Source organism: Phoca vitulina, unplaced genomic scaffold (assembly GCF_004348235.1).
Source record: "Phoca vitulina isolate PV1807 unplaced genomic scaffold, GSC_HSeal_1.0 scaffold8, whole genome shotgun sequence".
Taxonomy (NCBI): domain Eukaryota; kingdom Metazoa; phylum Chordata; class Mammalia; order Carnivora; family Phocidae; genus Phoca; species Phoca vitulina.
The window spans coordinates 48,338,027-48,356,435 of NW_022589711.1; the positions used below are offsets into that span (position 1 = coordinate 48,338,027).

General features: G+C 38.3%; 1 protein-coding gene across 1 annotated transcript; it reads left to right on the forward strand.

Moving 5' to 3' along the window:
- The first annotated feature begins 38 nt into the window (after nt 1-38).
- Nucleotides 39-17,723, forward strand: FBXO45 (F-box protein 45). Its single transcript, XM_032406811.1, has 3 exons — nt 39-684; nt 8,630-8,986; nt 13,007-17,723. The coding sequence occupies exons 1-3, from the start codon at nt 364-366 to the stop codon at nt 13,190-13,192; spliced, it is 864 nt and encodes a 287-aa protein (XP_032262702.1). The 5' UTR covers nt 39-363; the 3' UTR covers nt 13,193-17,723.
- Nucleotides 17,724-18,409: the final 686 nt, after the last annotated feature.

Below are 18,409 nucleotides of genomic sequence, written 5' to 3' on the forward strand. Positions count from 1 at the left end.
ATCCGGGGCCGAGAGGAACCGCGAGCGAGCTGGGCGTGCGCCCTTGCTTCGTGCCCTCAACCAGTATGGCGGAGCCACGGGCGCGCCGCGGGGAGGCCGTGCGAGTCCGGCGGTTCCGACGCCCGCGCTGAGCCGGGGAGGAGGGGCGGGGGACGCCCGTGCGGCCCGTGCGTCTGCCCTCAGTGAGGCGGGGCGCGCGGCGGACGCCCCCGGGCAGGGGCGGGAGTGGTGGAGGGCCGGTGGTTGGCTGTGAAAGGGGCGGTGAGCGAGGTGCTCCGGTCTCAAGGCGAGGCTTGGCCTCCCCAGCAGAGACGGGGGGAAGCGGCGGCGGCAGCGGCGGCCCTTGGGCCGGCTGGTGAGGCGATGGCGGCGCCAGCCCCGGGGCCTGGGGCAGCCTCCGGCGGCGCTGGCTGTAGCGGCGGCGGCGGCGCGGTCGGCGGCTCGGGCTCCGGGTCCGGATCCGCGGGGGCAGGGGGCCGGCTGCCCAGCCGGGTGCTGGAATTGGTGTTCTCCTACCTGGAGCTGTCCGAGCTGAGGAACTGCGCCCTGGTGTGCAAGCACTGGTACCGCTGCCTGCACGGTGATGAGAACAGCGAGGTGTGGCGGAGCCTTTGCGCCCGCAGCCTGGCCGAAGAGGCTCTGCGCACGGACATCCTCTGCAACCTGCCCAGCTACAAGGCTAAGGTGAGGGAGCCCCGGGCCACGCCGCTGCCCCCAGTCCCGCTTCTCTGCGCCGCTCTCAGTCTCAGTGCTTCTCATCTAAGCTCTGAGTCAGACGTCTCACCTCACCATCCCGCCTTTGCACGGCTGCAGTCAGTACCTTACCTCACCTCCCCCCTCCGTAAAGATCCTCTTCTCTTTGAAGTTCTGCTCCTTAACCCACCCCACTTCCGAGATGCACTTTTTAAAGGACCAGATAGTTTGCAATTCCTGGTTTCCACCACTCATTCCACTTTCCACAGTCTTCTCCCAAAAAGATAGACCCCCCACTCCCCGTTATTGTACCTTTCAATACTCTTACCCTATTTTTTATTAGATCATCTCAGCTGCCTTAACACCGGCTTAGTTTCTAAGATCTTTGCTCTCATCCCACATTCACCTCACCTTTTCCAGGCTCTGATTTTTAACTGTTTTTTTTTTTTTTTTACCCCCTATTTTCTCCTAAGTTCTCTAATTCCCTCCATTATGTTTCAGGCTTATAAGTGAGTGTGGTCCTAGACATTCTGCTAACTTTCAAGATACAGGCTTTAATAGAACATTCCCCACTTCCCCCATGGGCACCACTTAACCGTCCCAATGCTGCCTTGTGCCACTATTATTGGCTACTTTCCTGCCAGCTTTTTCATAGTTCCACCTTGGTGGTGTGCCTCTTCTGTTCCATTTGTCATCTAACGTGCTGATTCCAGTTTTGCTGCCTTTTTGCCTCCTAGATTCTTGGGCATATTCCTGCCTTCTTCATATACAGATAAAACTGTCAAGTAGCAGGTAATGGTAGGGTTGAGAAAATTCTTCAGGCAATATAAACAAAGGCCTGAAGCTTGAATTCAGTTGGATGGATAACAGCTATTCAGTATAGCAGTCACTGGGAGCATATATGAGAGAGGATGAAGTCTGCCCTAGAATGTGGTAAACATAAAAAAATACATTAATAACTAAAAAGGGTAGATACCCTTTTTCAAACTGGACTGCCAAGGAGGGGAGTCAGAGTAAGAAGTAAATTTATTTTTCCATGTGAAATAGATGTAAAATTTATTCTTCTGTAACAAAGGAGGTTTTAGTTTAATATGGTAAGGAATATTGCCATTATCTATGTCAGTTATTAAATTTTCTATTAAGTGAAGTAACATGTTAATTTACTAGGACAGTATTTGTACATGGTGGATGCTCAGTGGATACTAGTTGTAATTTATGTAGTAGAGCGCAGAACATTGCAGTTTTGTCCTGCTTTGCCTAAAAACAGGTAGTCTTCATACATTTTATTTAGTTTTAATTTTTTTTATAAAGTTTATTGTTTTTACTTATTTTCATCTAAGAACTTTTTGTAATTGGTCTGTAATAGATACATTTACATGAGTAAAGATTCATATAACAATATGTGTTAGGTAATGTGTTCATGTGAGTCAACATGCAGAAGAAGTAAAATAATATCAGCAAAATGTCTTCCTTTTGCCCTTGTCTGCCAGCCACCCAGTTTAGTTTCCCTTCTTGGAGGCAACCTGTGTTACCTGTTTCTTTTGTATCCTTCCAGAGATATTTTAGGTTTCTTAGGTTTTTTACACTTTATATGTCTTTCTACCACACGCATGATAGGTATTGTAAACTTGTACTACTCATATGTTCATTCAGATGTTGCAGAACTTTTCTTGAATGTCTTGAGAATAAAAAGATTAATTCAAAAGAAGTCAGATAGCCTAGTAGAAAGTCCTCAGTCAAGTAGAGGAGAAGAAAAATGTATAGAAATAACTAACACATGATAGAAATTGCTCCTGTTAGAGATATTATAAATAGTATATACTGGAAGTATATATATTCACACACACTAGAATTTCAGTGAAAGGAGAGATGTACAAGTTGAGTGGAGGCTTGGAGAAGGTTTGAGGTTAGGGTTGTATTTGAGCTGAATTTTAAAGATAGGGAGGATTTGAACATTTTACTAAGAAGAAATACCCTGAGCAAATGCAAGACAAGAGAAAAGCAAAGGCTTTGTACAGCATATATTTTTATTTTAAAAAATGTGAGTGCCAGGCACTGTGCTCAGTTTTGCAAATGCAATGGTAAATAAAAACAGACACAAAATTCAAATGGATGCCTTGCTTATAGAGCTTACAGTTTAGTGGGGGGCGGGGGATAGATATTAATCAAATAATCACAGTTATAAAATTGCATCTGTGGTAGGTACTATGAAGGAGAGGTGCACAGTACTCTGAATGTCAGTAATGGAGGATTTGAACAAGGTAGGGAGGTCAAGGAAGGCTTTCTCCGAGGATATAGTACATGGAGTAAAACCTGAACAGTAAGGCCAAGGGGAGAGAAAAGAGCCTTCCAGGAGGGAACTTGATGAGTATGACGGATAGAAAACACATCAGTGTGGCTGGATCATAGAGAGCAAAGGTGAGACAGGTTTGAGAGAAGATGGAAGAGGTGGACTGACGCCAAACTATAGGGAAGCCATTTTGAATTGTAAGCAAGAGGGGATTAGGAGTGTGGGGATTGGTGGTGTGATTTTTTTTTTTTGCATTTTTAAGAGGTTATTTCTGACTTCGGTATAGAGAACAGATTGGAGGAGGACCTTAGAAATATGGGTAGATCAGTTAGGAAGTGGGTAGTGTAGGAGATGGGGAAGAAATTTAGGAAAGATTTAGGAAGTAAAATCTACAGGACTTGGCAATAGATTTCAAATAGATTTGAAATAGCGGTGAGGGAGAGGGAGGTGCTAAGAATGACTGCTAGATATCGCACTTATATAATGGGAATCACCTGGGCTGGATTTAGGAGGAATAGCCGTGAATAAAATTTTGGTAGAGTAGAATTTACAGTGTTTTTGAGACATCCGAGAGATTTCAGATGGGCAGCTGTTAAGAGTTTGGAGCGTAGAGGAAAGGCTAAAGATATAAAAGGGTCTAGTGAGATTGAATTGAAGAAGTGGGGAATATGATTGTAAAGGTAAGTTGAAACCAGATATATCATGGATGTTCTTGGCTTATAGGCTTCATTGTATAGTTTGGGCTTTGTTCTACCATCGTAAATCATAGACGTTTGAACAGAGGAGTGACAAATAAGAGTTGTGCTTTAGAAAAACTAGGCCATAACATGAATTGGACAGAGCAGGCCTTAGTACCTATGCCAGAGGTACTTAAGACCTGAACAAATATGTAGAGGAGAGAAGAGGATGTCTGGGAGAGCTATAGCAGAGAACAAATTCACATAGGTGGACAGCTGACTGGGAGTGAATGAGATGAAGAAGAAAGTCTAGATAGGATTTCCAAGGAGGCTGTGTAACTAAGAGGAGGATGGGAACAGGCATGGGATAGCATAAAACTGGAAAGTATTGTTGCCAGTCTATTTAGGATTTGTCTTCCTTTTAAAAGTTCATATTTTATATGTCATCAAGGAACATCAATTATTTCAGTCATACTTAGCGTCTAACTATAACATATTCTCTAATTTTTAGATCTAGATCCTAAAGTAGGTCTTAAAGTTGTTTGTTATAATGTAAAATTTATTTATTTATTTATTTAAATTTTATTATGTTATGTTAGTCACCATACAGTACATCATTGGTTTTTGATGTGGTGATCCACGATCCATTGTTTTCGTATAACACCCAGTGCTCCATGCAGTACGCCCCCTCCTTAATACCCATCACCAGGCTAACCCCTCCCCTTTCCCCCCTCCCCTCTAAAACCCTGTTTGTTTCTCAGAGTCCATAGTCTCTCATGGTTCATCTGTCCCTCCAATTCCCCCCCCCTCATTTTTCCCTTCCTTCTCCTAATGTCCTCCATGCTATTCCTTATGTTCCACAAATAAGTGAAACCATATGATAATTGACTTTCTCTGCTTGACTTATTTCACTTAGCATAATCTCCTCCAGTCCCATCCATGTTGATGTAAAAGTTGGGTATTCATCCTTTCTGATGGCTGAGTAATATTCCATCGTATATATGGACCACATCTTCTTTATCCATTCATCTGTTGAAGGGCATCTCGGCTCTTTCCACAGTTTGGCTATTGCGGACATTGCTGCTATGAACATTGGGGTGCATATGGCCCTTGTTTTCACTACATCTGTGTCTTTGGGGTAAATACCCAGTAGTGCAATTGCTGGGTCATAGGGTAGCTCTATTTTTAACTTTTTGAGGAACCTCCACACTGTTTTCCAAAGTGGCTGTACCAACTTGCATTCCCACCAACAGTGTAAGAGGGTTCCCGTTTCTCCACAACCTCTCCAACATTTGTTGTTTCTTTCCCTGTCCATTTTTGCCATATAATGTAAAATTTAGATTATGCATGAGACTGTGAGACAGGAACTATAGATTGTTTTTATTTATTAATTTGCATATTTTTCCATTTCTTTTTTTTTTTTTTTTAAGATTTTTTATTTATTTCACAGTGAGAGACACAGCGAGAGAGGGAACACAAGCAGGGGAAGTGGGAGAGGGAGAACCAGGCTTGCCGCTGAGCAGGGAGCCCAATGTGGGGCTCGATCCCAGGACCCTGGGATCATGACCCGAGCTGAAGGCAGACGCCTAACAACTGAGGCACCCAGGCACCCCTATTTTTCCATTTCATCTGAATTTTTCAGATGAAAAACTATCTTAAAGATAAGGATATAAATAAAAGAAAAATTATCAAAAAATTATTGAAAAGATAAGGACACTTAATCACAATGTCAATATCAATGAAGTATAAAGAAATTAACAATAATTCCTTAATGTAAATGATACAGTGTTCAAATTTCCAATTGTTTCATAAATGTCAAATGTTATAGTCTTATTTCTCAGTTTAATCAAGATCTATATAAGGTTCTCATGGCAAACAGTTGATATATCTCTTAAGGCTATTTTAGCCAACAAATTCAGCCTCCATCTCCCCTAACTCCCATTCCTGCCAACTTAACCTGTTGAAGAAACCAAGTTGTTTACCTTGTTTCCCTCAGTCTGGACTTTGCAGATTTCATTCCCATAGTGTTCCTTAACATGCCCTTCTGTTCCAGACTGAGAGAAGTTTGATCAGTTTAGTTAAGATTAGTGTTGTTGTTGTTGTTGTTCTTGTTGTTTTTCAATATATTTTCTACTAGCATCAAGTGGTTGGGTTGGATACAGACTTTTTTTTTTATTTAAGATTTTATTCATTTATTTGTCAGAGAGAGAGAGAGAGCGCGAACCAGCAGGGGGAGCGGCAGGCAGAGGGAGAGGCAGGCTCCCCGCTGAGGAAGGAGCCGGATGTGGGACTCTATCCCAGGACCCTGGGATCATCATGACCTGAGCCAAAGGCAGATGCTTAACCAACTGAGCCACCCAGGCATCCTGGGTTGGATACAGACTTAAATGTTGTTTGGTGCCAACTATGATGGATAAGAATTTAGGAGAGAGAAACTGGGGATTGGGTGGTTCTGGTTAGACTACCTTCATAGAGGGGCGCCTGGGTGGCTCAGTCGTTAAGTGTCTGCCTTCGGCTCAGGTCGTGATCTCAGGGTCCTGGGATCGAGCCCCGCATCAGGCTCCCTGCTAGGCGGGAAGCCTGCTTCTCCCTCTCCCAGTCCCCCTGCTTGTGCTCTCTCTTTCACTGTGTCTCTCTCTGTCAAATAAATAAATACAATATTTAAAAAAAAAAAAAAAGGCTACCTTCATAGAGATGGCAAGACTAGATCTGGTCTTAGAGGATATAGGATATATTGGAGGAGGAAAGCAGGTGTATTACAGACAGGGAGAATGACATGAAGTTAGAAAGGGAAGTAGGAAGAACCAGACCTAGAGGGCTTTGAAAGCCAGGAAGAATAATTCACAGTTGATATGGTAGTTAGTATGGAACCATCAAAGGTTATTGAACTGGGATGAAATGTAATAGAGGTGCTCTTTTAGAAAGATAGGTCTGGAAAGGATTTAGGTAGAGAGTTGAGGACTGAGTTCTGGAGAGTTTTAGGGGGCAGAAGTAGGATGGTCACCAGAAAAGAGTAAGGTGAAGAAAGATCAGTCCAGAGTAATAGGAAGAAGTCAGAAGTTTGAAGAAGAGGCTGGCAACAGTATCTTTGTGACAAAGAGAAGAAGGATAGAGAAAAAACAGTTGGTATTTACAAGAATTGGGGAATAGACATAGGTAAGTATTAGTTAAATATTTTTTAATGAAGATTTTATAAAGTATTTTATATTTTAGTTGTTAAACCCTCTTGAGTCTTTTAATACTTAATATTTTGGGGACATTTTACTCCCCCATTTAATCTTATGTTCTGATTTTTTTATGTGCTTAAAAGTAGGAACAGATAGGAAAAAATTTAGAAATACTTCAGTATTACAGCCTTCTAAATCAAGCAGGGGTTTTGTTTGTTTGTTTTTGTCTGTGCTCTGCAGTGCAACAGTGAAGCAGTGAGGTACTGGCTAATGATAACTGAACACTGGATGAAGGGGTACCTGACTTCTCTTTGGAGTTCTTGCTCTAACTAGATGTTGACTTTTAGGTCCATGTCCTCAACCCTGTGTTGCACTAGGTCCCTTTGAGGCCCTTCCTAATGCTGAAATCTATGATTCTGGAGTTGGTGGCTCAGGTTAACTAAAGCAATAGGCCCCCAGCCGTTGGCTTCTTTGAGGTAGTTTGAATAAAGAAGGAATTTTCAGAAAATATACAAATCAAGCACTTTATTTTTTCTCCCTCCCCCAAATCAAAAACTTTAAATTATTAAAGCATGAGAAGTGTTTACTATTTGTACAGAGTAGAGATTTTAGTACTGTATTTTGGAAGCTTAAAAAACTGGTTAGTGAAGGTCAACTCATCTGTCCTATCAATGGCGGCTGCTCTTAATGACTATCTCTTTATAAACTCTAGTGTTTGAAATTAGATGCTATCTACGGAGTTATTTGATTTGGTAAAATGAGAGTGGTGCTGTCTCAATGTCTGAGTAATAACTAGCAAGGAAGCTGAGGATCTAACATAATTTGTGGTTATTAAAATTTTTCATAAACTTTAGAGCTGCTATGACTAAGTTCTCTATTAAAATATTTTTTATGGCAGCATTGCCAACATGAAAACTATACATCCCTTAACTTTTTGATATAAAAATACTAAATATAAACAAGACTAGAGAAAATAGTTTAAGGAACCTCCCAAACCTGTCACCAAGCTTTACCAGTGATTACTTCATGGACAGTCTAGTTTCACGTTTACCCCACCCACTTTCCTACTCCAGCCCTGGATATTTCAAAGCAATTCTGAGGTCATGTCATCTGTAAACATTTCAGTACTATCTCTAAAATATAAGGATTCTTGTGTATATCTTTTGATATTTTAAGAAATGGATTTAGAGAAATACTACAGTTCAGAATTTTGATCAATGAAGATCAGTAATGAAACAATGTGACTTAAACTTATAGTTATCACTTTATTGTTTAAAAACATGGAGCATAAAGGCCTACAATTTGGTACTTTTTTTTTTTAGGAGAGAGCACACACGAGTAGGGGTGGGGTGGGGAAGGGGCAGAGGGAGGGGAAGAGAGAGAATCTAAATAGTCTCCACCCCCAGCATGGAGCCCAACCCAGGGCTCAACCTCACGACCCTGAGATCAAGAGTTGGATGCTTATGGGAGCCTGGGTGGCTCAGTTGGTTAAGCGACTGCCTTCGGCTCAGGTCATGATCCTGGGGTCCCGGGATCGAGTCCCACATCAGGCTCCCTGCTCAGCGGGGAGTCTGCTTCTCCCTCTGACCCTCCTCCCTCTCATGCTCTCTGTCTCTCATTGTCTCTCTCGCAAATAAATAAAATCTTAAAAAAAAATTTAAAAAAAAATTTAAAAAAAAAAAAAAAAAAGAGTTGGATGCTTAACTGACTGAGCCACCCAGGTGCCCCTAAAGTTTGGGTACTTTTTAATGTTTAAGAAAAATCAAATTTCTATTTCTTTGGTCTGTTTTTCATCTTTTCAGGTACGTGCTTTCCAACATGCCTTCAGCACTAATGACTGCTCCAGGAATGTCTACATTAAGAAAAATGGCTTTACTTTACATCGAAACCCCATTGCTCAGAGTACTGATGGTGCAAGGACCAAGATTGGTTTCAGTGAGGGCCGCCATGCATGGGAAGTGTGGTGGGAAGGCCCTCTGGGCACTGTGGCAGTGATTGGAATTGCCACAAAACGGGCCCCCATGCAATGCCAAGGTTATGTGGCATTACTGGGTAGTGATGACCAGAGCTGGGGCTGGAATCTGGTGGACAATAATCTACTACATAATGGAGAAGTCAATGGCAGTTTTCCACAGTGCAACAATGCACCAAAATATCAGGTGAGAAACGGGGTATTTTCTCAGTTGTGGGCCTTTGTTAAATCATGCCTTGATTTGTTTTAAATTTACAAAGTTTTATATAGCAGCTTTATATGTCTTTTTGGTAATTTAAAATAAATAGTGTAACTGGCCTTTCTTTGCTACTCTAATAATCTTTTAGTACTTCCATATTTGTTTCCTGATACATATTTGACCTTGAGCAATCTGTCTTTGCTCTAAATTGGGAGTTGGCAAACTTTTTTCTGTACAGGGTGGGTAGTAAATACTTTAGGCCTTGCGGTCCATGTGGTCTCTGTCACAGCTATTCAATTTTGTTGTTATAGTACAAAAACAGCCGTAGATGATATATAAATGAGTGAGCATAACTGTGTTCCAGTAAAGCCTTATTTATGGTCTGCAGGCAAGATTTGGCCCAACGACCATAGTTTCCCAGCTTGTGCTCTAGATTGTTATCTTTCCTATATCATGGCACATCCAAATCGACTTTTTCTAGACTTCTTACTCCCACAAATGCACCGTGCACATGCACACACATACCCTCTGCTATTCATTAATCTGTGGATTCAAGGCCTCTGGAGGTGTCAGCGATTTCTATAAGACAGGCAAATTCAGGCAAACTACTGCATTTTTTTATTCTTTTCATCTTAGCTTTATGCCATACTCACTTGATTCTGTGGTCAAAATTATAGTTCCTATTTGTAAAAGTCATATGATTACCATAGAGTCAGCTGAGTTTAAAACACAATAATCTGATAAGAAATTAGAAGTTTTAAGGAATTATAGACTTAAAGACAAGGAATATTATTAGAGTCATTTCATAATGATAACAGAGTTAATCAGGTAGGGAGACATAACAAGGTAGGGAGATATATGTGTAAACATGTATGCACCTAAATAACAGAGCTCCAAAACACATGAAGCAAAGACTTACAGAACTGAAAGAAGGAATAGAAAATTAGCAAGTACAGTTGGAGATTTCAGTACTTGTCTGATGCTAATATAGCAACTTCAACTTTCTTATGCTTACTATTGCAAGGTATCTCTTTTTCTCTCTTCTTTTACTTTCAATCTGTCTTTGTGTTTAAAATGGGTCTCCTAGAGGGCATATAATTGGGTCTTTTTATCTAACCCAGTCTCATAATCTCTGCCTTTTGATTTGAGTGTTTAACCCATTTACATTTATTGTAGTTGTTGGACTGCTTGATGTTGTCATTGTCTTTCTATCACTGAAGCTATGTTCTTGTTTAAAAAAATCTTTTTTCTCTGGGGCTCCTGGGTGGCTCAGTCGTTAAGCGTCTGCCTTCGGCTCAGGTCATGATCCCGGGACCCTGGGATCGAGCCCCGCATCGGGCTCCCTGCTCAGCGGGAAGCCTGCTTCTCCCTCTCCGTCTGCTGCTCCCCCTGCTTGTGCTCTCACTCCCTCTCTCTCTCTCTCTGTGTCAAATAAATAAAATCTTAAAAAAAAAAAACTTTTTTCTCTTTGTTTTTTGGATCAGATAATCGCTCCATCTTCAAGTTCACAGATTCTTTCTTCTTACCTATCAATTCTTCTATTAACCCAGGCTAGTGAATTTTGGTTATTTTACTCTTCAGCTGTAAAATTGTCATTTGTTCTTTTTTGTAGTTTCCATTTCTCTATTGAGAATCTCTGTCCGTTTATCAATTTAGATTTTGCTTTAATTCTTTGCACATATTTGTAATAACTACTTTGAAGTCTTTGTCTGCCAAATCCAACATGTAGGCATACTTAGAATCAGTTTCTATTGACTGCTTTTTTTCCCCAGAGTATGAGTTGTACTTTTTCTTTTCATATCCAGTCATTTTTAAATTGAAAATTGGAAATTATAGATAATATGTAGTAGTAATGCTGGAATGTTTTGTTTCTAGAAATCACTTTGTTTTTCTGAAAAGTGTAGATGTTCTAGTAGGCAGTTAAGTTGCCTGGATTCTTCAAACTGTAAACTCTGTCTCCCCCATGGTGTACAGCAGCTAGGTCTTTGTCAGTTTTTTGGGGGAAGGGGGTTGGCTTCTAGCTGCTACTTTTCCAGCCTGATTCTGTGGGAATTTCCCCTGTGTCTGTGTAAGACAGTGATCACACAATGATTTGGGTAGTTTATTCTTGGATTTTGGGGCTCATCCTTTTTGTGGTTCTGTTGCTTATGGAGTTCCTCCTCTAAGTTTCCAGTTGTTCTGCCATTTCCCAAGTTTTGCCCTCTGACACCTAAAGCTAGTAAGACTTCTGCTTTCTGCTCCCTGTGCTGTATGCATGCTGTACACTCAATCAAAGGTGAAGCAAACTTGCAAATCTCACCAGGAGTGGTTCTGTCATCTTAGTTTCCATCTTCTTTAAAATAAGGATAAATATTAGGATAGATGGGAGGATTAAGTGAGATAATACAAATAAACCACAAAATGAATACCCAGCAAAATATTAACTTTTCATTTCTATTGTTTGTTGTTTGTTTTGTTGGTGGCAATAGTGGTGATGGTGATTATGATGTTTTTAGGTCCATAAAATGGGGTGCAAGTTAATCTGTGAGTTGGGCAAAGGGAAGAAAGAAGCAGATGTTTGTAGTTGTCCGTGACAGGAAATACAATGAAGGAAAGAAACAACAACAGCAGGAATTAATATAATTGGGAAGTATTAAATTCTGATTTTTGATTGCAAATGTTAGGACTTTCTGCTTCCAAGTGTATAGATGAAACAACCTTTTGTAGGTTCATAGTATAAAAATAAAACATCCTTATTTGCTTACTTTTCCATGTGGGAAAAAAGCTGGATATATTGTGCTTCTGCTTTAGTTTAACAATCAGTGCTGCTGTTTTTATAACAAACAGGTGTTTCAGAGCAGTGGCCCATAAAATGACTAATAAGCTTATTCTGCTTCTTTAGAATCTATAGTCAGATTTGGCTCTTCATGATTATATAAGTTCCACAGTATATGTAGAACTGCTTGTGAACTTTAAAGGTTATGTAAGTGTTTTTTTATTACAGTAACTTTTTATTGTGATAAGATATGCATAACATTATTGTTTTAACTATTTGTAAGTGTCCAATGCAATGGCATTAATACAATGTGTATATCCATCACCACTATCTATACCCAAGACTTTTTCATCTTCCCCAACACAAACTCTGTGCTCTTTAAACAATAACTTTCCATCTCTCCTTTTCTCCAGCCTCTGGTAACCTCTATTCCATTTTCTGACTCTATGATTTGAATATTGCAGGTGCTTTATATAAGTGGAATTATACAATATTTATATTTTTGTGTCTGGCTTATTTCACTAAGCATACTGTTTTCAAGGATCATCCATGTTGTAGCATATATCAAAATTATATTTCTTTATATGACTAATACTCTGTTGTAATATAGTGTAATAATTTGAAAAGGTTAGATAGCTTTTTTTTTGGTAAAATGTACCAAGTTACAGATTTTAGCAGTAAACTTCTTAAGAAAAGCCTTTAAATGAAGAGTAAATAAAATCTGGGACCTGTTCAGGGGGAACATTTAAATTTTTGTTATTAAATGTAGATCCCATCTTTTTTTTTTTTTTTTTTTTAAAGATTTTATTTATTTATTTGACAGAGAGAGACACAGCGAGAGAAGGAACACAAGCAGGGGGAGTGGGAGAGGGAGAAGCAGGCTTCCCGCGGAGCAGGGAGCCCGATGCGGGGCTCGATCCCAGGACCCTGCGATCATGACCTGAGCCGAAGGCAGACGCTTAACGACTGAGCCACCCAGGCGCCCCAAATGTAGATCCCATCTTAAAAAAAATGTTAGCAAAACAAGCACTTGTTATGAAGTTGATGTATGTTGTTTCTTCTAGATGTTTCTCCCTGACCAGAAAACTTCTCTGATCATTTTTCCAGATAACTTTATATTCTTAATATTTTCTTAATTTCTTAATAATTTCTTTATATTCTTAATATTTTCAACTTGTTGATTTGTATCTTATTTCTTCTAGCTATGCCCTTGGTGAGTTTCCTTCTAACCTCCTTTTGTTGTGTGTTTGCAGATAGGAGAAAGAATTCGCGTCATCTTGGACATGGAAGATAAGACTTTAGCTTTTGAACGTGGATATGAGTTCCTGGGGGTTGCCTTTAGAGGACTTCCAAAGGTCTGCTTATATCCAGCAGTTTCTGCTGTATATGGCAACACAGAAGTGACTTTGGTTTACCTTGGAAAACCTTTGGATGGATGACAGTCGCTTTCTTGGGGTGAAAGACAGAATGGAGGAGATATCTGCTTGTGGAAAGTAGAATCATGAAGTGACAGTGTCATACATGCATGCCCAAGAAACATCCTGAAAAACACACGAAATTGTTAACTGGAGAAGCAACTCTATGGCAGAGATTATCTTAGTGTTTCCTCTTTGTACTGGGCCAGAAAAATCCTCAGGGTTGCAGTTGGTTGAGTGGGCAGTTGACATATGCATGTTGCAACAGATTTTGTCTCTAAGTTAGCAATGTGTCATTTCCAACTTTTAAGGTGAGATTTTAGAGATGCTATAAAAGGGATAAGATAAGGAAATAGCAAGATTTTTAAGTAGTGTGTTTGTGAAGAAAGACTGATACTGTTTTACAACTGCCTGTTTTTTCTCCAGACCCTTTTTTCCAGCCAGCTTGACTATTAGAAAAGTATGAAACTGGTTGGGTTTTATTTAATATTTTTAATATATTGAGAAGCATGGTCTGCCTGGACTGCACTTCTCTAACAGTGAGATGTAAAATTGTGCAGCTATTTTAAAAGTTGTATATATAATAAGTGTGTAAAAAAACTGTAAAAAAAAAACAAAACAGGACAAAGGGGTTGCTTTGTTCTAGTTCAATTTCTTAAAAACCACTACATGGTACAAAATTAGAATAACATTTAGGGAAAATTAGGTAACTACAAAGAAGAGGATTTTAAGAGGAGATGTGTTGAATTGGCTCATTTTTACATTAATTTGGTTTACAGTTTCCATAGCTATTACAGTCTGGTATTTTTTCTTTTAACAATCAAAATTATTGTAAAGACCCCTCAGTGTCCTGGTTTAAGATTGAGGGAAGGCAAATTTTATTTCTAATCATACATAGGTCAGTAGTAATAACAATAATGTGCATCTTATAGTATCTGGTTTTATATTTTGGCCTTTTGAAAAAGTGTCTCATAACAATATAGAACATTGCCATTTGCTCTTACAGGCCTCAAATATGAAAGCTGTTAGTCACAGACCTTTGGAAAAAAATTAATGGTCCTTTTATTTTGTAACTTTATAATGCTGTAGATACTATAATTTTTTTTAAATTTCATATTGTTTACATCATGGCAACAAATCTAAGCCTCAAACTCTTCATTGGGGTTATCAAGAAAATGTTTACTCACCCATCTGAAACAGTGCCAGCCTGAACCCAGGTTAAGAATGTTCTTAATCTCATTATAGATAATTGCCCCCATGGGACTTGAAATAAAATACCTTGTGCTGAAAATGAAAACTTCAGGTTGGCAATATTTTGAAGGTTTCCTTATAGAAGAGCTTGACATTAATTCCTAATCTGAGTTTTTGACTAATAAATCTAATTTCACTAATACTCTTGAATTAATAATAACATACACGAGCTGAGATTTTCTTTTGTTATAAGAGAAACAAACATCATCTTTCTGTATGAAAGTATAAATGTATGGTTTCAGATGCATCTTTGTGATAAGAATTGACTAAGGCAGGTGGTTCTTTGCCTTTCAGCTTATTGCTGTGTGTAATTTTGTTTTAAATCTAATCAAATTAGGGACAGACAGTAAGCAGCTGGCTGGAGTTCTTGGCTTGCTCCTTGAGAGTTAAGATTATCAATACTCTTATGAAGCAGGGGATTTCAGTCATGAACAAAGATTTATTTTTGCCACCTGACAGGTTTACAAATATTTATTGTGTATTTGGTATGTTGCTTACAGTTGAAATCTGTTAAAGATCCTTTTCAATATCCATGTCAAGAAGAAACCTGGAAACCATATTTAATAATAGTACAGAGTGAAATTATATGTTAAATGTGTTAGAGAATGTAGCTGCTATAGAAATTGATTTTTCTTGGTGCAGAACAACTCAATTTGGCAAAGTTTAAAATTTGAAGAAAAGAACTGGTTCAGGATGAAGGTTGATAAATGATAAGACAATAAAGTCCCTTATGTGCTTGGTTTTTTTTTCAGGGAGTGATATAGCCAATTCCAAGAGCTTTTGCTGAGAGTTTTGTTTATAACTTCTGTTTTGTCTTATTAGTATAATATTGTCTTATTAGTATAATATTCATTTGTAACAAAGTTTTGAAGGTGCTGAATGGAAAACAGAAACACATGGTTATTGCACATTCAACCTAGAATCAAATAATTGCTTAAATATTTAACAAGCCATTCTTATCTCAAAGACTTAAATTCTCTAATATGCTATTTGCAAATTTTATAAAATGGAGGTTCATATTTAGAATGAGCATCAGGGGAATGAGGAGCCTTCATTTATAACCTGATATTTTATTACTGGAGACCATTAGTTGTTGTACAGAGAATATTAAACCGTTACAATGTTTAAGGAAAAGGAATCTCTCTCATTGGTGCTGAGAGAGCATTCAGGTAGAAGACAGTTGCACCTGAAGGTTAAGTATAAATCATCTAGACAAGTGGTTCTCAAACTTAGCTGTGCTTTGGAGTCATGTGCATTTTGAAAAATATTGATGCTTGGGTCCCATACCCTAAAATTCTGATGTTGGTCTGGGATATGACATGATCATAAGGATTTTTTTAAACTTCCTGGCTGATTTCAGCATGCTGCTAAGGTTGAGTTTTAAATTCACCTTAAGTTTTCTCATCTGCAAAATTAAAAAAAAAAATCCTTGCTCCCTCCCTTCACTACCTCACAAGCATATTGAAGAGAAAGGAGAAAATAATAGGAAATACTTGTATGATGGATAAAATGTGTTACTGAAAGACAAAGTAGTATTGGTTGTATTTCAACTAAAACTATGATCAGGAAAGGAAAATGTGTAATTGAATTTATTTTGTTGACTTGGGAAACGGAGCATTCTCTTTGGTTCTTAACTTTAGGGAAGCATGCAGATGTGTAAACAAACAATATTATTCTTCATACTATGGTCTTCTGTCATACTTGAGATAGGCTGTTTTAATTACCTGGTTCTACATAGGAAAGAAATATTGAGGCTTAAAGTCTGTAATGGCCAATGGCTCATGATTCATTAAAACTTTTCATACAAGGAGTTCTGTGGTTAATACATTATTTCATAGTTACCATTATTTTTTTCATTATCTACTTGAATATTAAGCCATTTATTTCATCTTCATTCTTATGTAAGTTTATAGATTTTATAAAGCACCTGAAGCAAGTAGGTTTTGCCCAATTGAATACTTAAAAGTCATGGCTCAGTGATTAGGCATCTTCTGCCTTTTAGATATGATTTGACCTGGGAAAGAGAGTTGCGAAAATAACAGCCCTAAACCATATAATAGGTGTTACAATTAACTTTTGATTTAAGTCCCCAAACTGCTGTTTATATAGACTATAATACTAATATTTTTTGATCTTTTTAAAAAAAATAAACAGTTTTGAAGAACTAGAAATGTAAAGAGTTTTAAAGATTCCTTTCTGGAAATCAACACCATCATCATCAGGACCCCTCTGAAACCCTCCTGGAAGGAACAGTCCATAACCAATCCAAATAGTACCCTCATAAAGCATTCCTAATTTCTCTAGCTGAATGTAATCTTTTCTTCCTTGAAATTTCCCTATTTTTATATTTATACTTAACTCATGCTATATTACTTTATACCTTATATAAATTTATATTTATTATTTGTTGGTGTCTTATCTCCTCTAAACATCTTAGGACAGGATCTCTGATGGATTCATCTTTATGCCCACATCACCTAAGCCCAATAGGCAGGTGCTCACATATTTGCTGAAGGAACAGAGAATTATGTAGGCAGACTAAAGCTGCTCTGAGGTTACAGACTATAACAAAAGATAGATGAGAAAGAAATTCTGTATCCTGTTGAAGGGAAGCACTAAGGAAAGGGATATAAATCTGAGGCTAATAAGGAAGAAATAATGACTGTGAATGCATTTTAGCCATTCCCCTTTATTCTTAAATACTGATAAACTGATTTAGTTTTTGGTGTAGATTTCCTATTTGTTTAGAATTAAAATTAGAATTCTGTATTTTAATTTTTTTGAAATTCTGTTGTTTTGCTTTAGTTTCTTAATAAAAAGTTAAAACATTAACCACCTGTGATTGATTACATTTAAAACAACTTTTATGTCTATTGGTCGGAAAGGAAAACTGGGGTAGCTTAGTAGCCAATTTGGTGATGGAATTTATGTATAAACTGCATGTCTTTTAATAATGGAATCCACATTTCCCATGTTTAGAATGGAAGGTGAACAGGGAATAGTAATTCACTAGGATCCTGTTCTCCTATCACCTCCACCCCAGGTAGGTTTGATAATGTTTGCCAAGAGTTACAAGAGGCAAGCGTGGCTGAACAAATTGCTCCTGTGATCCAAAAGCTTAAATGAGAATTGGTTGATCATGTTGCTAAAAGTTGCTTGACTCATCAACCTTTTTTAACAGGTTCAAATTTTACAAAGGGTTTTAATTTCCTAAAAAGAAAAGTAGGTATAGAATTTCTGTATTTATCTTTTTTGTTTAAGGAGAGCTTTACTGTCTGTTGTCCTAATTTCCTTTTTGGATCCTCCCCCCCTCAGAACCATCTGCATTTTATTTAATGTAGTCATTAAAATATTATTTAGGGCATGTTCTATCCTCTTCAGTGTATGGTTCTTTAAAAGAAATAGTCCTTCAGAATTGGACAGTGTTGTTAATTAGCTTGTGTATATAGGATTTCATGATGAGTGACTTAGGAAGTAAGACTCATTTAGGGAGTTCTCCTTAGGTTACCTGTTGACAGTCCTTAATTTCTGTTGCTTTTTAGACAAGAAAACATATAAGAAAGAGTTTAGGGAAATCGAGTCCTGTCTGTCTATTGTATGATATTTAGTAAATTATATTGTATTTCAAAAAAATTCTATTTCTGCTGCCTTTTTTCCTTTATAAACAAATTAGAGATAAGATTGAGTAATGGGAATAGGTTTTGAGGTCCTATCTCCCTTGAGAAAGGCTCCTTGAAGTAATTTATTAATGCTAATATCTAAAGTTAGATTAATTAGAGGCATATTGTAATGGAAATAGGCCAGATATCTTTGTTTATTGTAGTGTAGCTAACCTGTTCACATTTTCCAAACAGTGTTTAAAAGGTCTTTCATTTGTGCCCCTTTGTTGGTCACTTTTACCTTTAAGGAAGGAAAAGATGCTTTAAGGCTGGAATGTGAGTGGTCAGTGATTTCTCTCCTCCTTCAACAGGCCAGAGTGATAACAGTTAA